This window comes from Quercus robur, chromosome 2 (assembly GCF_932294415.1).
Source record: "Quercus robur chromosome 2, dhQueRobu3.1, whole genome shotgun sequence".
Classification (NCBI taxonomy): Eukaryota; Viridiplantae; Streptophyta; class Magnoliopsida; order Fagales; family Fagaceae; genus Quercus; species Quercus robur.
Window position 1 is genome coordinate 73057359 of NC_065535.1, and position 20546 is coordinate 73077904.

General features: G+C 36.9%; 3 protein-coding genes across 3 annotated transcripts in view; 1 reads left to right on the plus strand and 2 right to left on the minus strand.

Annotated features, from left to right (window-relative positions):
- LOC126714934 (WAT1-related protein At5g40240-like) overlaps positions 1–20546 on the plus strand; it is a 69417-nt gene that overhangs the window by 30087 nt on the left and 18784 nt on the right. The gene's annotated exons all lie outside the window — the stretch shown is intronic.
- LOC126714927 (G-type lectin S-receptor-like serine/threonine-protein kinase SD2-5) overlaps positions 1–20546 on the minus strand; it is a 149960-nt gene that overhangs the window by 23703 nt on the left and 105711 nt on the right. The gene's annotated exons all lie outside the window — the stretch shown is intronic.
- LOC126703018 (uncharacterized) lies at positions 4748–5629 on the minus strand. The gene has a single exon (XM_050401914.1). The coding sequence runs from the start codon at positions 5627–5629 to the stop codon at positions 4748–4750; it is 882 nt and encodes a 293-aa protein (XP_050257871.1).

Sequence of the window (20546 nt, forward strand, 5' to 3'; positions counted from 1 at the left end):
AACGCCAAGTTGTCAAACTGGGTTAGTTCTTCTTCTAAGTTTTCTATTGCTGCTCGCCGTGCGGCTTTTATTGCATTTTGGCTTTGCAAATTTGTTTTTGGGTCCCACCCCCACTACGCCATAAAGCCTTTATACTTTCGTTTGACTATTAAAATATCTGCTGGTGTGGGCCTGCCGCTGGCCCCCATGTTCCTGGGGCATCTGTATGTCCAATTAGACATTCTTCATAGTGATGAGAGTCAAGCTGGGTCCTGCCACATTGTTACCTCTTCCGTTCACTGTACCATACTTCAGCAGTTGTTGTTTGAGTGTGGTGCTCAGTACTTGACAAAGTGTAGATCTGCTCGGTTTGCTAAAGAGAAGTACCAGACATGTCCAAGAGTGATTACTGACTTTTGCGGTAGGTTTGAATTCGATTTTCCGCTTGCTTTTTGTTGGTCTGGTTTGAAGCCGATTGGCTATTCTGTGGTTGAATCTTTTGATGAGGGCATCGATTTTTCTTGGAGGGCCTATAGAAACTTAGGCGCAAATTATACTTGTATGGATTCTACCATGGGTTTGCTTGTTGACACCGTTGGAACTACCACCCCCTTGGTTAGTTTTGATGAAATAGGGATCACTTATCTAGTGGCCACTAATGCCGGATGGCTGCTTTACCTAGCCGATGAAGGCATTAGGTTTGTTCACTATCCTGCCAACTGGGTGAGAAGGCAGTTTGGGTTGGATCAAGATATCCCCGACGACATTTCCTTCCTCATGGAATCTTTTACTTCAATCCGCCCTTTCCTACAGCACACTACCTTTGAGTTTTGGAGGCAGTGCCTCAATGCTGTTACAGTTCTTGGTTCACTAAGGGAGGGTCTTTATACTCTTCCTATGCACGGTTATTGGCACGCGATGATGACTACATTTGTGGATGAGCTAGCGGGTAGCCGTGGCTTCTCCCTTATTCCCCCTGATGGGCTAGGTATGGTTGTCTCGGTTAACCCTCGCTTGCTTCTTCCTTCCAAGTCTGTTTTGGCGTATGCTAGGAAACAAAGCTGGTCAGCCATTTTTGAATGGGACGCAGAGAAAAAAGGATGGTGCTGGCATGCTGGTGATTACCCTCCCGGTTAGAAGAAAAAGGTCAAGGTAATAAACATCTCTGTACCGAGTAACAAAGTTCCTGCCAAGCCCAAATCTGCCGGCAAGACCAAGCCTGCCACCCCACTACCACCTATTGGTCCTTCCCTGGCTAGCAAAACTCGCGGTAGCAAAAAGAAGACAACCTCTCACCCCGTATCTGCTGCTGAACGGAGGGTAAGCTATCTCTTCCTTTTTTTTTGACAAAAATACTTCTTGACTTTCTTGCAGCTAACCTTGCTAATTTCCTCTGCCTCTTTTCTTTTAGTCTAAGCATAAGGAAGACTCATCAATTACCCGCCCTATTTTGCTTGATGAGCCTGAATCTAAGGTAAGTCTTTTTTTTTTTTTTTTTTTTTTTTTTTTTTTTTTTTTCGCACATGCTCCCTTTGTCATGTGTCTTTTGTTTTTGCTTAATAATTCCTTTGGTCTTCACGTTGGTATTTGTATTCACCTTCTTCCCCTTTTATTTTTTCTTTTTAGGAGGAGCCTGAACCTTTATCAATATATCCATGGAAGGCTTTTTTTATGGGGCTGATGTAGTATTCGCAACACCCGCTCCCTCTACTGCTGCATATAAGGCTCATGCCAAAACTCCCACCCTTTCTGACAAGCCGGTACCCAGAGGGGGTACTCATATTGAAGGGATTGGTGAGACTACACCTTTGTCTGTTGAGACACCCACTCCTCCAGAGGGAGCCATTCCTCCTATCGCCGTTCAAACCAAGACCGTTCCTTCCATTCTGCCACTTGTTATTTCGATCAGTGACCCTTTTGCAGCTATCTCCCAGGCTGCAAAGGGCGGTGCTTCCCTTGTTGTTACTCTTTCCTCCATTCCCAGCTCCGCTACCCGTGGTCTTGATACGGACTTATCCTCGGAGGGGTCCGATGACATTCTTGAGGATCCCGATGATGCGCCCATCTTGAAGAAGAGGATTTCCGATTCCGATGAAGAGGAGAGTGCTTTGCCAAAGCCTGACTTCATGGGTATGTATCTTTCCTCCCTTTCTTTTTCTTCTCTTCTTTTTTTTGTACTTGCATTTCATTTGTACGCCTATCTCCTTGCTTGCAGAGACTTTTGAGGGGCCAGGAATTGCAGCAGGCATGAAAATGCCTGCTCCTGCCACACCCATAGCGCCCATTCCTGTCATACTTTTAGCATCCTTGTCAGCCATACCTACTGCTCCTGCTTATGCTGTACCTACAGTACTTGTTTCTACTACACTCGCAGCCCCCATTCCTAGTAGCTCCAGTAAGTTTCCTTTCCCTTTTATTACATTATCTTTTTTCTGTAAGTCTTCTCTTCCCATACCATGGCTTCTTATTTTGCCTTGCGTTTTTTTTTTTTTTTTTTTTTTTTTTTTTTTTTTTTTTACAGGTCCACTTCCTACTGTCCCTTCTCAGTTTGATGTGGGTAGTAGTTCTGCTACCGTCCCGGATGATGCTGCGACCTTCTTTGCCCACTTTGACCAGCCAGAGGTTAACGACCTTGGTCCGACAGACTTCTGGACTTCCGGTCCTCCTTACGTGGATTTTTATGGCTTCTGAGTCCCTGAGGATTGCGTTTCTCACCTAGTGATGATCTGTAGTAGTCATGGCAACTTTATGCAAGAATTTCGTCTCGGTCGTTCTGCTAGGGAGCATTTCTTGAAAATGTTAGGATGCGTGCTGAACGATATTGAGTATAACTTCCTTGATTCTATTTCTGCCGAGAGAATCCTGCAATGGAGGGCTGTGATTCAGGAGCTTATCAGCGTGGGTTTTGCTGTGGAGTTTGTTCTTGACATCTTCGTGAAGTTTCCCGAGCCCTTTTTATGAGAAGAGTTCAGCCAGTCGTTGACGCCATAGATGCCGACATTGAGTTTTTGAAGAAAGAGGTGGCGGACTTGGAGGGTTGTCGTGAGCGCCTTCTTTCTGGCGTTACTGGGCCCAGTCGTTTTGGAGACCAGAATCTCATTTCCGGACTCCATTGATGATGGCGCAATTCCTTTCCCTTTTCTTTGCTTTCCTGTTTTTGTTATGTCGCATAGAACACTTATATGTTTCCTACTGTAGTTATTTGGCGTGTGTTTGCCACAGTTTGGGTTTGTAATGATGCTACACTTTGCTACTTCTTTTATTGTTGCTATGTTATGATGCTAATATTTCGTACTTTTTCATTACATACTCATGAAAGCACGTTACAACTTTTTCTTCTGTGACATAGTCACTTGGAAGAATAAAAAAAAAAGTGATGGAAACATAAATTTTTTTTTTTTTTTTTTTTTTTTTTTTTTAACAAAAGAAAGGGACAACCACATAACTCTTTCTCCTAAGCAAAATAACGTTTCAGTCATTTCCCACTGACGGGATCCATCAAGTCTCTGTCATCCATTTGAGTTAGGCGATAATACCCACTTTGATGCGCTTCCCTTATCACAAGGGGTCCCTCCCACTTTGGTGCAAACTTAGATGGTCCTGCCAGACCTCGCCTGACATAGTTTGCCACCTTTAACACTAATTGTCCTTTTGCAAACACTCTTTCTTTGGTCATCCTACCGTAGGTTTCTGTCATCTTTTGCCTGTATCTACGGCTGCGTTCTTGGGCTTCTTTTCTCTTTTCATCAAGTCCTTCTAGGTCCTCGAAGACTTCTCCCTCTTTTTCCTTTTCTCGTGTCTACATGACCCTCAGGGACGGTGTCATTATTTCTGCCGGACACACTACTTCAGTTCCATAGACTAAGGAAAAGGGTGAAAAGCCTGTGGCTGACTTTGGTGATTTTCTGTAAGCCCAGAGTATATTTGGCAGGTGCATCGCCCATCCTCCCGTATACTCTTAGCTCATTTTGCTAATGATCTTTATGAGAGTTTTGTTTGTTACCTCTGCCTGCCCATTCCCTTGAGGGTAAAAAGGTGAAGACTTGTGGTGCTTGACTTGGTAGAACTCTAACATCTTTCTTACATCACTGTTGACAAATGGTGTGCCGTTGTCACTGATGATCCGGTGGGGCACTCCAAACCTCACAATTATATTTTCTTTGATGAAATTTGCCATTGCTCCCCCTGTGGCCTTACAGAGTGGCACTGTTTCTGCCCATTTAGTAAAATATTCTGTAGCCACTAATATCCATATGTATCCACGGGATGGTGGGTTGACTGGCCCTACCAAATCTAGCCCCCAAGTGTGGAAGGGCCATAGGGTAACCATGCTGTGCAAGCCCTGTGGATAGGTATGAATCAAGTTGGCTTGTACTTGGCAATTGTGACACCTTTTCACAAATTCTGCCGCATCTTTTTTCATAGTTGGCCAGTAGTAGCCCGTTTGCAGCAGGCATTTGTAAAGCTTTTTCTTCCCCTGGTGCTCACCACATTCTCCTGAATGCACCTCTTTTATTATTTCTTTTGCTTCTTCAGGGCCCAAACACCTCAAAGGGTCCCCATCATATCCTTTTTTGAAAAGGACCATGTTATGCAAGAAGTAACGTGTTGCCAACCTCTTAAGCTTATATCTTTCACTGTGCTTTTGTGGCAGGATGCCTTCTGTTAGGTACTGTATGAAAGGGCTTTTCCAATCCTCGTTGACGAATACACCATAACTTTCCTCCCTGTCTGCTGCAAGCTGGCAGGTCCCACACTGGGTTTGGACTTAATTTGCATCTTTACCCATACTTGGCCAATAGAAGCCTGCTCTCTGAAGTCTGCGGTAAAGACTGACTTCTCTGCAAGACCCGTAAGTCTTGTCGTATATTTCTTTCAATTTTCTTTGGGCTTCTTCCTGCCCCACGCATCTGGATAAGACCCCACCTAGCATCCTGCGATACAACTCTTCTTTTACCAAGGCATAATCTTTTAACATCTTTAATTCTGCTGCATCGTCTCCCTTTACCAAGATTTCCTTTATGGGGATCTGCCAATCCCCTTCGCCCTGTTCCTCCCGGAACTTTTCCTTCAGTACCTCAATGATGGATTCTTCCCTTTTACTGACTTCTATCCTGGCAATACTCCTTTTGAAGATTATTTGCGAACCCAGTGTAGCCAATGCATCGACAAACCAATTTTCATTTCTCGGAGCATGCTCAATTTCAAAGGTTGAAAATTTCTCTTCCATTCTCTGGACCATCGCTTTATACGGGGCTAGGCTAGGCTTCTTTAAGGAAAAGCTTCCCTTAGCCTGGCAGATAACCAAGTTCGAATCTCCCAATACTTTCAAATGTTTGACTCTCATTTCGAGGGCCGTGGCAAGCCCAGTTAAGTAGGCCTCGTACTCCGCTGTGTTGTTCGAACAGGGGAATTCCAACTTAAATGATAGCGCCACTGCCTTGTCTTCTTCATGATACAAAACTACTTCTACCCCCCCGGAATGGGTAGTAGAAGATCCATTGAACTTCATTACCCACTGTTCTCTGACTTCTTCTGCCATGACTACTTCCCCTGGAACTTCATCATCCAGTGGGAATTCTTCCTCTCTTGGAAACTGTGCCAATAAATCCGTTATAGCCTGACTTTTCACTACCCTAGGTGTCCCCATTCTTAAGTCCTATTGTGATAACTGTAGCAACTACTGGGATATCCTGCCGAAGAGGATCGACTGTTGTAACAGAGCTTTAATGGCATGGGACTTAGTCATCAGCCATACTTTGTAGGCCAAGAAATAGTGACGTAACCTCTGCGAAGCGTATATAATGGCCAGACACGCTCTCTCTGCCCTTGGGTAACGAGTTTCTGCATCTTTTAAGGCACGGCTAATGTAGTATATTGGCTGCTCGACATCACTTCCATCTTCCTGAGTGATTAGTGCGCCGATAGCATACGAGTTGGTGGCCAAATAGAGTAGTAGTGGTCTTTTATGAATAGGGGCCTGCACCGTGGGGAGGTTCATCATTATCTGCTGTAGCCTTTTGAAGGCTATCTGCTGCGCTTCCCCCCACTCAAAACTTTGCCCCTTCTTGAGCAACTTGGTGAAGGCAAAGGTGATTGATGCCAATCCAGGGATGAATCTCCAGATATAGGAGACTTTTCCTAAGAAGCTCTTCAACTCCTTTACTGTGGCCGGAGGTCTCATAGTTGCTATGGCCGTGGCTTTGGCCGGATCCACGTTTATGCCCCGACTGTGAACCAGGAAACCTAGGAATTTCCCAAAGGACACTCCGAATGCGCACTTGAGGGGATTCATTCTTAATTTAAAAGCTCTGCATCTTTCGAATACCCTTTTTAACACACAAAAGTGCTCTTCTCTCCTTTTTGGCTTAACCACTATGTCATCCACATAGTTTTCTAGCTCCTGGTGCATCACATCGTGAAATATAACTGTTATTGCTCATTGGTAAGTTGCGCCCGCATTTTTTAACCCGAAGGGCATCACAGTGTAGTAAAAATTGTCCATGGGTATTCTGAAAGCAGTTTTCTTTGCATCCTTTGGTGCCATTCTGATCTGATTGTATCCGTTGAAACCATCCATGAATGAAAACATGGCGCTTCCTGCTGTAGAATCTATTAGTAAATCCATGTTTGACAATGAGAATTCGTCCTTTGGACAAGCTTTGTTGAGATTTCTAAAATCTACACAGCATCTTATCTGACCGTTCTTCTTTACTGGTACTATGTTGGATAGTCAGCGAGGATGCTGAATAGGCTTGATGAATCTTGCGGCCAGCAACTTTTGCACCCAGCAACTTTTGCACCTCTTTGACTATCTGCCCTTCTATTTTTGTGTGAAATATCCTAGCAGGCTGGGCCACTGGCTTGGCCTGTGGGTCTACATTTAATGTATGCGCAACTAGCCCGGGATCCAGTCTTGGCATTTCACTGTAGTCCAAAGCAAAAAGGTCTTTGAATTCTTTCAATAACAGTATGAGTTCTGACTTCTCCTTTTCGGTCAGGCTTGCACTAATTGAGATAGGCCTTGGTTCTCGTGAATCAGGCCCTAAGTCAACTTCTTCCAACTCTTCCTCTACCATAACCTATGCGTCCTTTTCTGCCATAACTTCCTCTTCCTTCTCTTCTTCTTTTCCCAAACTTTCTTCAGCAACGCAACACGCCAAACTCTCATGTTACCCTTTTTGGGTGGGACCCACTTACATCTTACCCGTGGGCCCTACGCACATTCATAACTTATACACAATCCTGTCATCAAGGCCTTGGACCTTGATGCACTAAGGCATTTCGTCTAGGTTTGCAGCAGGCGCTTCTTTTCTTTTCTTCTTTCGTGCTAGTAGTTCTCTTAAATCGGGTTCTGGGTCATCTTGGACATCTTCCCATCTAGGCACAAAGGTTCCTCGTGGCTTTGAAACCGAGTTTTCCCCAGATGGAGCCCATTAGTCATAAAACATGGTTTCCACCAAGTGGGCTTCTGCCTGCTTGAATGGCGAGGGGTTTGCAGCTATGTGTATCATCCTGCCATTCAATCTTCCTTTCACACATTGGTGGTAAGTGGATGGGACCAGTCGGTGTTTGTGTAACCAGGGCCTTCCCAAAAGCACATGATAGGATACTTCCGTTCTGACCACATGGAAACGAGCTAACGAAGCTATAGGGCCTACTTTCAAGCACAGCTGAATGTAGCCTGCGGTATACTCACCTCTTCCACCGAACCTCGTTACTTCCATCGGGCATCCTTGGATCTTTCTTTCTGAAATTCCTACTACTTTCAAGGTGCTCAACGGAATGAGGTTTACGGAGGCACCTGTATCCACCAAGGCCCTCTTGATGGGGATTTGATTTATGGAAGCTGCTAAATAGAGAGGCCTCCTATGATCTAGGTGCCCCACCTCCATATCTTCACTGCTGAATGTGATTTCCGTTGATTCCTATAGGAGGGCTCTATCTTCTGGCATTTCTACTAACAGGCACTCCACCCCTGCCCCGGAGGCAATACTTACCAAAGCCTCCGTGGTTATTTTCCTTTCTTTTACTGTAAGTCCCAACTGGTCAAATAGATTTTTAAACTTGGCACTCTTCTGCAGAATGGTAATCGTCGCTACAGGCAGGGCCAAGTTTTCTTCCTCGTCTTCTCCGGGGTCTGCGCATATTACTACTGCTGCTACACCTTTTCCCTTGTGGTTTGGGAGCGGGTTTCTTTGGACTTCCTGCTGGGTTAGCTCCAAGATGCCTTCTTTAATCCTACGGTGCACCAGTCTGCGAAGCGCCCAGCATTCTGCGGTAGGATGTTGTACATAGTTGTGCAAGCGGCAAAAGCGAGGATCTTTCCTTTCTTCCTCCGTGGGCTCTCTAGAAACTTGGTTGGGTTTAAAGATCCCGTCTGCTATCCATTTGTTAAGTAACACATCCAGTTCCTTAGGAGTACATGGTAAGGGTGGGGGCGTATCATACTCCCTTCCCTCTGTTTTCCTTCTCCGCTCTCCAGCGGACACTGCCATAGCTTGCGGGGCGTTTCTTTTGTCTGAACTGGGTTTTACAGACTGAGCCGTCTTTCTAGCTTTCTACAATAGTTGTGCGAACTGGGAAATCTCTAGATTTTCCAGGACAGCTCTGAATTCCCGAATTATGTTGGTCATGCACATTTCTACTAACATCCTTTCTTCACAGTGGTTGTAGCAGTCACGTGCTATGTCCCTGAATCGTTTGATATATTCCATCAAATCCTACCGTTCTTTTGCTTGGTCGCTTGCAAGGTGGCGAGTGTTACTGTTTCCTCTCCGTGAAAGTACTTAGTGCAAAATACGTCCACCATGTCATCCCAAATTGGGACCGATCTTGGTTTTAAGCTAATGTACCAGGTGTATGCTCGGTCACACAGTGACTTTGAAAACTCCCACAGACATAAGTCTTCGTCTGCTGTGTAAGGGCCAAGGGTATTAATAAATTTGCTCATGTGCTCTACTGCACTTCCCTTCCTGCCATCGTATTGTGCAAAGGCCCTTGGCTCATACCTCTCGGGGTATGGTTTGCTGAGTATATTTAGAAGGTAAGGAGGTCTTCGTGCGTAAAACCTCTCCTTTGGTGTTCTGGCTTTCTCTTGCTCCAGGAGAGTCGCTACTTCAGCCATAGTAATGAAGCGTTGTTCAGCGTTCCGTGGGACACCTCCTGCCAGTGTCTCCTCTCTGTCTGCTGCATGATCTAGGTCATGCTGGCTGCCTTTTTCCTTTGTTTTGTTCACTTTCAGTTGACGGATTTCTTCCATCATTTGTTACTACGAGTGCTGCAGTGATTGCAACACTTCAATGAAAATGTTGACATTGTTTGTGGGGACTCTTTTTTGAGGCTGAGAATCAACCCTCGTTCTGTTGGCACCTTCCATTTGATTAAGTTGCTATTGGTGAGGTGTTGTTGGCCTGGATTCTGCTTGCGAGGGTACGACACTCATATTCCGTGTCGTCCTGGACTTTGGTGGCATTGTTTGCGAGGAGCTCTGTTTTCTTTTTTCTTTTTGCCCCTATCTGCTTCCCAACTCCCTAGTGGAGTCACCAATTGTAAAGGAGGGTGGGCTGTGCTAGTGGTATTGGGCCTCTTGCTGCACTAAGCCCAAGTTTTTCTGGATAAGAGAGTCAGGATCGGTCCAGCTTCGACTTAAGGTGGTCCGACTTGTGCGCAAACTAAGCCAAGTCTGACAGGAACGTGTTCACGGCAGGCGGAACTGTTTCAAACAAATTGTGGCAGGCAGACATAATAATAATAGAATAAACAGAAAATATCTACCCACTTAAATGGGAAAATGACCAAATAGCACTTAACATCAATTATAATAACAACACTATTTGTTTTCCTTTTAGGGAAGAGAGGAAGAAAAGAAATAACAGAGAAAACATCCAATGTTCACGGGTTAATCAGAATACTAGAGGAATTAGACCAGAAATTTCATTCGCAAGAGCAGAACCACAAATGGGAGAACGTCCATCCTCAAAGCAGTCAATCTCTTAGGAAAGAATCCTGCCATAGAGGTTAACGGCCCTGAGGGAAACGGGCTTGAGTAGTCTTCTGCATAAGTACTTTCAAGTTTTCTCTTACAGAGGGCTAGGTTTCATGAGGGAGAGAAGGGATTAATCTACCGGTGCATGCCCACCTTTCTAACTCTCACTATTTCTTTCTTTCTTCTCACTATGTTTTCATTTTCTACTTCTTTTAAGTTTTCTATTTCCTTTTCTAAGTTCCATTTCTGTTGTTCCCTCCTCTGTTCACTGCAAGACCCTCCTTTTATAGTGCCTACCGTGACCCGATTTTACTGTTTTAACCCTTAATTCCCTTTGTCTGGTCTGGGTGTACTGGCCGACCATCACTGTTCCCTCTGTGTGTCGCCTTCCTATTGCCAGACAAGGAAGAGTATTTTGTTTGCTAGTCTGCCGTGACACCTTTTCCTGCCACGGTCTGGGTTATTTCTCTCTCCCTATCCCTCATGGCATGTACCTAATGATTCTAACTCAACTTGCCTCTTTTGAGTAGTAAGTCATCCCAGCAGGACACCCCCCTAAAAAAGCCTGAGCTGGAACCATAAAAATAGATTTTTCCCCTCTTTCCACCCCAAACCATGCCCTCTGATCCTCTGACCCCCCAACCTCACCATGCTCTGTATTGGCTGGATACAGGCTGGTGGTGCCTGGGCCTTGCGCGTGCCTTCATTTTATATGTGTCCAAAACTTATCTACTGCCCATTCGTCTGCCGTGGTCTGAAGGCTTCGCCGTCCGTGTTTTTTGACTCTTATGTGGGCTGTCCTTTGTTTTCCCGCTCCATCCAAGAGCTGGGCTTTGTGTGATGATGGGCCTTACATTTCTTTGGTCCACTTCTTGGTTTCTTTATTTCTTGCAACGTTGTATTGTTATTCTTGCCGTAATAACTTAATCCTGCTGGGTCTCTTTTGGGCCAGCCATTTATTCCTTCTCTCAGTGGCTTGGCATAGCCATTGTTTTGCTTTTACTTATAGGCTCCTATGTCCCTTTAAGCTTTCCTTTGGGCATCCTTGGCCCATTTGCTTTCTTTGGGCTTCTTCGGCCCATTTGCTAATTCCACACTCCCATGGGTTTTTTACTAACTTCATTGGGCTTCCCTAACTCAATAACCTTATTCTCATCCTTGAGGTTTATGAGCCTGCCATAAACCCCTTACTTTCTTAGTTTGCATTACCTTGGGTCTGCGGTGGCCCTTTCTCGCTTTTCTATCTCATACACTGCCCATGGGATGTTATTTTTTTTTTTTTTTCGGGCTTCTTTGAGTCCACTTGTCTCTTCAAGACCCATTTGTTTATTTCTTGGGCCTGTAATCCATTATTCCTGCCGCTTGGGCCTAATGGTTTTGCTGTCTACTTTGTCAATTTTTTGTTACCCTTGTTATTGGGCTTTCTTTCTTACAAATGGCCCTCAACAGGCTTCATCTTGCTAGGTTCATTTTGCATGATCATTGGCTTATATGCTATAATTTGGGCTAAAGTTGTAGACCTAGAACTGGAAGAGATCAAACTAGATATAGTCGTAGAGAACAAGAGTATTAAATGTATAAATTTGTGAATAGCTCAACAAAATGAACTGGTTCTATGGTATTAAAAAACAATTATGGGCATGTATAAACAATTCTATCATGACTAATTTTGCTTTCTCCTACCCCTTTTGTGTTATTTATTGATTGACTAAGATTTACTACACATTTAGATTCCTTTGTTTTCAAGTTTATTAAATTGTGGAGAAAAAATTCTATAAAATAGGTGATTTTCATATATGAGTTTAGTGAATATCAAAATATAAATTGTTATAGCTTGGTTTAATAAACAAAGTTTGTATAAATTGCTCATTAACTTCTCAAAAAATGAAAAATAATGTTAGCTTCCTATGAAATAATCAAGATTCATTTTCATGTTCTAATCAAAATTGTACATTCTCCATTTTTTTTTTATTGTGTTGGATTTTGATGCATATTTCGCTATATTATATCATGTTACAAAATATCTTGCCATATATAATAATTGAAAGCAAATTGCAACATGTTTCCTTGGATATACATATATATATATATATATATATATCAAGATATAGACTTCTTTACCTACAGGATATATACTACTCTATATTAGAATGTAATCACATTATTTTGAGATGAGTTTGTGACTTTTACTTATAAGTCTCAAGTCCAACCTAGGTCGTCCCATCTACCCATTTTTTTTCATTAACAAAAAAAAAATTATGATGTCAAATTTTTCCGCGTATTACACGGGTTTGCGACTAGTCTCCTTTAAAGTCTAAACATTGATGTCCATTTCAAACAATCAGCTGGACCAACATGTGAAAGAGAGACATGCAAGTTTGTCTTTTTAAAGCATGTCTTTGCTAAGGCCTATAGGTACACGGTTACTAAAAAGTTTTCATGTTTCATTGACCGATTATCTCACCTAAAACTTTGACAAATTTGGTGTCACTGCTCACTGGCTCACGGGCCCTAAATTTTGCTGTTAGAATTCATAATTTTTGTTACTATATAGTATGCAATTACTAATAAACAGGGATTATACATTCATACTACTACGTAAAATCTGTTAGTTACAGAATTTAGTAACAAAAAAACTAAGAGCAGTACTAGAAGTATATAAGGTTTCTACTATTTTTAGCAGGTATGAATATGATTAATTCATGGACCAGAATTACGATTTGATATGCTATATATCTTTGTGTGGATTCAAAACGTTGACTTCTTATCTTGAGTGGACATCCAATATTTGGTGAATACAATTATATATAAGCGTGTGTGTAGCTGTCCTTTCAAATCGAACCAAAAAGGTTCTTCATTCTAGTTTTTGTTTTAATCATTATTTGATTGACAATTATATAACCACTTCTTGTATGGGGTATCATGATACCCCATACAAGAAGTGGTTATATCAGTCATTACATTTACACCACCAATTTTGTGTCATTTTGTTTTTCCTTCTTTTCATATACAAGAGAGTACTTGATCAGACACCCTACGTACCCAGATGCCCTAAAATTTTAGACCTTGCCCCCAAGGCGATTCTCTTGCAGCAATTGGCAGAAATGAATCCATGCCCTACTTTGCATGCATGGACGTACGTGAGAAGAAGGAAGGGGAAACCCATTATGAATTGAAAGGCATTCACAACATCATATATATTAAAACATGTTTTTAACATGATTTATTATATATGTAATTTTCTCGTTCATAAGAAAATTTTATTAAGTGAATTTTATATAATTCAAGACAAGTATTTTATATATCCTTATATCATTATGTAATTATCCTTTAAATTATATTATCACTGTATAATTATCATTTAAATTACATTAATCACACTTATATATATATATATATATTCATAAACACTTAATATTCCTTAAGCAGTTTAAATCAAGGATTTTTTTTTTTTTTTTTTTTTTTTTTTATTGAAATCCATCAAGGTTTTTGTGTTAAATAAACTAAAGATTGCACATTAGATTAGAGTATGATAATAGTTTTTAGAAAACATAAAATGTATAGAAATCAATTATTAATTTTGAATTAATACCACTTTTATTTTTCTTAACCTTAAAAATGTAAAAGATAAAAATATATAATAACAATGCTAAGTGTAAAACTTTTTTCCTGTTTTTGGATGGGACAAAACTTTTCTTTTGTTTATAGATGAAAAGACAGGAAATATCCTAAACTTTTAGTCTTAAAAATCATAGTATCTTTTCTTCTAATAAAAAAGGAAAAAGAGTTTGTTTTTGGAAAAGAAAATTTGCATTTACTAAAGAGATTTACTTGTATATTTTTAGAAACATATTTTTAGAAACATATTAGTTAAATTCTCTTAAAGCTAATGAGTTTTATATGGCAAGAAAATTGAATATTAAAGGAAACAATAGACATTAATATTTTAAATGAGTGTTGGTACAATTTTAAAAATAAAAATTGAGATGGGTCAATTAAGTAAAATTTGATTCTCAAAAAAAAAAAAAAATTAAGTAAAATTTATTCACAATTTAAAATTTTGATTAATAAAATGAGAAGTGCTACGTCCACAACATCATAACACTTTCACAATAACAACTGAAATTGTACCAACACTCATTTAACAACCTATAATAATCTGAAATTATTTTTTTATCTCAACAATAACAACCTAACTATAATAATCTGCTATTTATGATTTATTGTTAAATTGTTGTGAAAATATTATAGATACAAAGAGTGGAAAATAAATTAAGATTTATTCAAAAGGTGTAATCTGTTAGCTAGAGCCCTCCGGAACCTGAAAGCAGTCCCTGTGCAAAGCCCAATTAAATGTTGGGCCCTCGGTGAATGTGGAATATATGTTGTGTGTCTAGATAGACAAATTCTGTAGCCCATATTGTCTTGTTCAGTATCTCAGTAGGCTTTTCATTGTAATATATGGCTTGAGTTTAATTCGTTTTCAACATCTATCTCCTCTCTGTTTTGCTTTTGGGTCTAATATATATATATACACACATACTAGTAATATGCGGCTTAATAAAAAATATTTTGATAATATAATTAAATTTAATAACAAATAAAATGAAAAAAGAATTCATTCAAAATTTAAGATTAAAAAATAAATTGTACTTGTACACTTAAAAGAAATTTAATTTTTATTTCTTATTTTGATATTTAAATCATTTGTTTTAGTGTGGGTTTGGATCCGCGTTTCCAAACCCATGTTTGCGTTTTCTGCCGATTTTTTTTTCTAGCCCGTGAACAGTAACATCACATGTGAGCACTGTGCAGGGGACAAAAGGCACTATTCACGCACTGTTTACGAGTCTCATGATACTATTCACACATTTAAAAATTATTTTGCTACAGTGTTTTCAATTTTCAATTTCAGCAAAAATAAGTTGTATCCAAATGGACTCTTAGTGTTGATATTATTCAAATGGTTATAAGTTATATCAACCCTAAACCAGAATATGTATCCACATGTTACATTCTAAATTAATAATAAATAAAAATATAATACTCTAACTTAATGTAACATTCTAACTTACTAATAAATAAATATAACAACCTAACTTACTAATAAATAAATATAACACCCTAACTTAAAGTAATGTTTTGTAATTGTGTTGTGTTTTAGCCTTAAAGAACACATATATTATTTTTTTATCATAAAAAAAAACACAAATATTAATATTACACATGAAAAAATAATGAATTCGATAATTAAAACGGTTGGGCTTCAAAAAAATAAAAATTGAAATGGTTGAAAACAAAATTAAGCCAAAACCTCAATTCATTAATGAAAAAATATCCAAATTTTTTAACTTAAAAAAAAAAAAAAAAAAACAGAGTTAAGTAAAGATAGACTTACATAGAAATTTGGACAGACTGATTCTCTCGTATTCAATTTTATGTTTGACAGCAAATTTTGCTTTTAATTAAAGAATATAGATTATATGGAACAAAGCACCAAACAAAAGCCATAACAAATTAAATCCATTATTAAATATTAATGTTATCAACAAATAATCATGTAATAAGAAATTAAAAAAATACAAATATATTGCTTGCTATATTAACTTCTAAAAAAACACTAAAAGGTGTGATCAAACATAGAATTTCAGCCTATCTATAAAACTTGTTGATAAAAATCATATTATATATAATAAAAAGGCAACAAATACACAAAATCTATTCAATTTAATGAAAGGAAAAAAATTACTTGCAAGGTTGTATGTAGGGCAGAGAGGAGAAAGGAAGAATATAGCAAATAATTGTAAAGTACGTAGTAGAAATAATGAAACACCAAAAAATTGTATATATATAATGAAAATTTTAGGTTGTGAAGAAGATGATATGAACAAAAAGAAGTAGTTTAGGTGAAACTCAAATACTTTTTTTTTTTACTTTATTATTAGGAAAAGATGACATAAGATGCTAATTTATCCACCCAAAAAAAAAAAGAAAATGGAGGAAAAAAAATGCAAGTTCTATCTTTTTTTCCTTTTGCATTTTTTAAAGAAACATAGGAAAAAAAAAATGCAAATTCGATCTTTTTTTTCTTTTACTTTTTTTTTATCTCTCTTTTTTATTTAAATTCTATCCTTAGGTAATTCTATTCTATTGATTTTAGGTTTTGTTGATAACATTTTAGATAGACACAACTGTTATAGTTGTAAATCAAATACAACTTTCTTTCATTACATGATTTGTCATATTTATCCAAAAAATATGTATATATCTATTCTTAAAATCTAAAAATTTATTAAAATTTCTGTAATTTGGTGAAGCCATGTGGTGTAACCACGGCGTTTAAGCCCAACTTTTATTATATACTAGTTATAGACCCGTGCGTTACACGGTTTTATGAAAAAACTTATAAAATATATGTATAAATAATTATATATTTTAATAATTATTATAACAAAATAAGTACTAATTTGTTAGTGACTAGAAGTATTGTTAAAAATAATATCAATGATTAAAAAATGTTAGAAGTATTTTTTTCATTTGGAAAATCTTTGAATACTTATTTGTACACTATGTTTTTAGAGTATCATTGTTCTTCTTTGTCATTGTTCTTTATTAAAATCTTTAGACATAATATTATAAAAATTGACCACTTTTAAGAGATAGAACTATTTTTTATTATGCCCGTGCAATGTAGTGTTTAATAAAAAATATTTTGATAATATAATTAAATTTAATAAGAAATAAAATGAAATTGTACTTGTACACTTAAAAGAAATTTAATTTTTATTTCTTATTTTGATATTTAAATAATTTTTTTTAGTGTTAATTTCATTCAAATGATTATAAGTTATATCAACCCTAAACCAGTATATGTATCCATATGTAACTTTCTAAATTAATAATAAATAAAAATATAATACTCAAATTTAATGTAACATTCTAACTTACTAATAAATAAATATAACACTCTAACTTAAAGTAATGTTTGTAATTGTATTGTGTTTTAACCTTTAAGAACACATATATATTTTTTTTATCATTAAAAAAAAAACACACAGATATTAATATTACACATGAAAAAATAATGAATTCAATAATTGAAACGGTTGAAAAGAAAATTAGGCCAAAGCCTCAATTGATTAATGAAAAAATATCCAAATTTTTTAGCTTAAAAAAAAATAGAGTTAAGTAAAGGTAGACTTACATAGAAATTTGGACGGATGAATTCTCTTGTATCCAATTTCATGTTTGAAAGCAAATTTTGCTTTTAATTAAAGAATATAGATTACATGGAACAAAGCACCAAACAAAAGCGATAACAAATTAAATGCATTATAAAATATTGATGTCAACAACAAATAATCATGTAATAAGAAATTAAAAAATACAAATATATTGCTTGCTATATTGACTTCTAAAAAAAACACTAAAATGTGTGGTCAAACATAGAATTTCAACCTATCTATAAAATTTGTTGATAAAAATCATATTATATATAATAAAAAGGCAACAAATACACAAAATCTATTCAATTTGAAGAAAGAAAAAAAAAAGTTATATATACAAAAGTAAGACCTCAAAAGGAAGATCTACATCTAGAATTTGAATACTTCATTACTTATGGTATCATAGTGAAATATTAACACTCACAAACATAGCTGGTGTCCCCTTGCAGATTTGATAGTCTCTGGATCTATAAGATGCAACCACTAAACCATGAACATGTCGATTGAGCTTTTTTGCACGACAGGCTTCAAAAATTTTAATAGTAAAATAATAACATTATCACAAAAAAAGGACAACATAGAGGTGGTGCACATAAGGGCCTGCAACACCCAACCTGTTTGAAAAGCAGTGTGCACAAATAGAGGTCCTAAGAAGCTGCCACCAACACCAACGACAACAACATCCTTTAGTACTTTTCCTGTGGCTCCAACCTACCAAAATTTTTCAGTTACCAAAACTTCACATATTTCATGCCCAAATTAGATACTAATATCAACTTTATATTACCCAAGAAGCACTACGGACTCTCTCAGAGAAGTACTTGATCTTGTCTAGAACACTCCAAACCTTGGGGACCATATTCTTTCCATGACTCTGTATAACTGCATCCCTCGAAGCACGGAGAACTACATGAAGCACCGACCTATTCTCCATGCTGTTTATCTGAAGGCGCCAACAAAATGATGAAAAACAAATCACATCAATTTTCTTGAGAAAGGAAGAATATAGCAAATAATTGTAAAGTACATAGTAGAAATAATGAAACACCAAAAAACTTTGTATATATAGTGGGAATTTTAGATTGTGAAGAAGATGATATGAACAAAAAGAAGTAGTTTAGGTGAAACTCAAATACTTAATTTTTTTTTTTACTTTATTATTAGGAAAAAGATGACATAAGATGCAAATTTATCCACCAAAAAAAAAAAAAATGCAGGTTCTATCTTTTTTTCCTTTTACGTTTTTTAAAGAAACATAGGAAAAAAAAAATACAAATTCGATCTTTTTTTTCTTTTACATTTTTTTATCTCTCTTTTTTATTTAAATTCTATCCTTAGGTAATTCTATTTTATTGATTTTAGGCTTTGTTGATAACATTTAACATTTTAGATAGACACAACTATTATAGTTGTAAATGAAATACTACTTTCTTTTATATTTATCCAAAAATATGTATATATCTATTCTTAAAATTTAAAAATTTATTACAATTTCTGCAATTTGGTGAAGCCACATGGCACAACTACGGCGTCTAAACCCAACTTTTATTATATATAATATGATATATAATATAATATGATATATATATATTTTTATTTTATTTAAATATTATTTCTTCTTTTTTCAAAAATAACCTTTTTTTGTTATATTTCAATTATCAAGAAAATAAAAATAAAATGCTAGTTTGGAGATTGGATAATACTTTCCTAAATAAAGGGAAGCATTGTAGCATTTTTCCTAAAATGGGAAACAAAAGGGAATATGATATGAGAGTATTTTTGGACATTTCTCCTTAAACTATGGTCTTAACCTAAAATAGGAAATTGATGTTAATGCTCAAGTTGTTTCCTAGTAATTCTTAGGTACTTCCGAAGCATGAAGAGTAATGCTTACTCCTCTTATATTCATGGTAAGGTCTACTCATTAAATTTAAAGCGGGGTTCACCATAAATGTGAGAGGAAGGAACACCATTTATCTATGCTTAGGAAGTACCTAAAAATTTTCTATTGTTTTTTATGATTATTTGTGTGAAATTATTTAAAATCTCATTGTCGTGATAAATGTACATTATTAAATGTTGGTGTTTGATTCAAATATTATTTATGGTCTAGCATGTGGGAGATCATGCCCTCAGTCGGTCACGAGATGTTTTGCATTGGTTAAGCAGACATCTTCTCATTGAGTTGGATATTATGAGTTGGCCAAGTAGTATAGCTAATAAAAGTTTTGACTAACTAAACCTAATGATGCAGCCTATCATGTTCAAGTTATCCATACCATTTAGCAATATTAAAGACACAAAACATTTCACAACTTTCTTTATAAGAAATTATTGAGGCATAAGTTGCCAAGTTGTCAATGATGTAAATCATTTTTCCATGAACTCACACACCACTTTTACACCAATTATGACCTAATAACAATTCAAGGTCGTGAATTAAAACTTTTGTATCAATAGACTTATTATTATCATTATCAAAAGGGAAAGTTTAAAATATGTTAATACAAAGGAGAGGGATTATTGAAATCACAAATTTTGGGTTTGGTAACCCCAAAAAGATCCCACTCAACAGATTGTACAAAATGGGTGGACACCCTTACCCTGTATTCAAAAGCTCTCTGTCTAGTCTTCCCCTGTTAGTCAAAAAGTCAGCACACAAAGTTTTGTTTTTATTTTATAAAATACAATAGTCAGCATATGAATTTGCCTCTGCAATCATCAACCAAATTGTTATTATTATTAAAATGTTTAGCAAATAAATCTAATTGCAATGGGTCAAATTTGAAAATTATTGTTGAGTATTCAATTTGACTTGAATCTTTCATGTAGCCTTGGTTTTAAAGTGTCCGATGTTGCGAATTTTGAACCAAGGCAAAGTTCAAAGCCAAAACTAAACTATATAAATTAGTCAATGCTGGAGTCAAAAATAATATCATGTGTAAAGAACCGAACTCTTATTTCACTCTTCGACATATACAAATATTATACATGACAGAAAATTAGTCATGAAGTTTTACTCACTCCATTGACATTATTTGACTGTTACCATTTGAAATTTCACATCTACAATCTATTTAATTATATCAACCTTCATTTTCTTTTTGGATGTCAAGAGCCCCTTTTGATTTAAGGCTACAACAACAACAAAAAAGCCTTAGTTCCAAAATTTTGAAACCTATTATGGATCACTAACAGATTAGTTAAAGTCGGCCTTATGATTTAATAGCATTTCTTAATTCTTCCATGTGAAAAACTTGAGTTTGAATCCTCCTTGCCCACTTGATGTAAAAAAAAAAATCAATCACTCTTCACATCACAGACAAATGGCAAAATGCTAGTAAATGCAATCA

Coding starts and splice junctions, on each gene's coding strand:
- LOC126703018 (XM_050401914.1), bottom strand. CDS start 5,629: ATGGGGACACCTAGGGTAGTGAAAAGTCAGGCTATAACGGATTTATTG.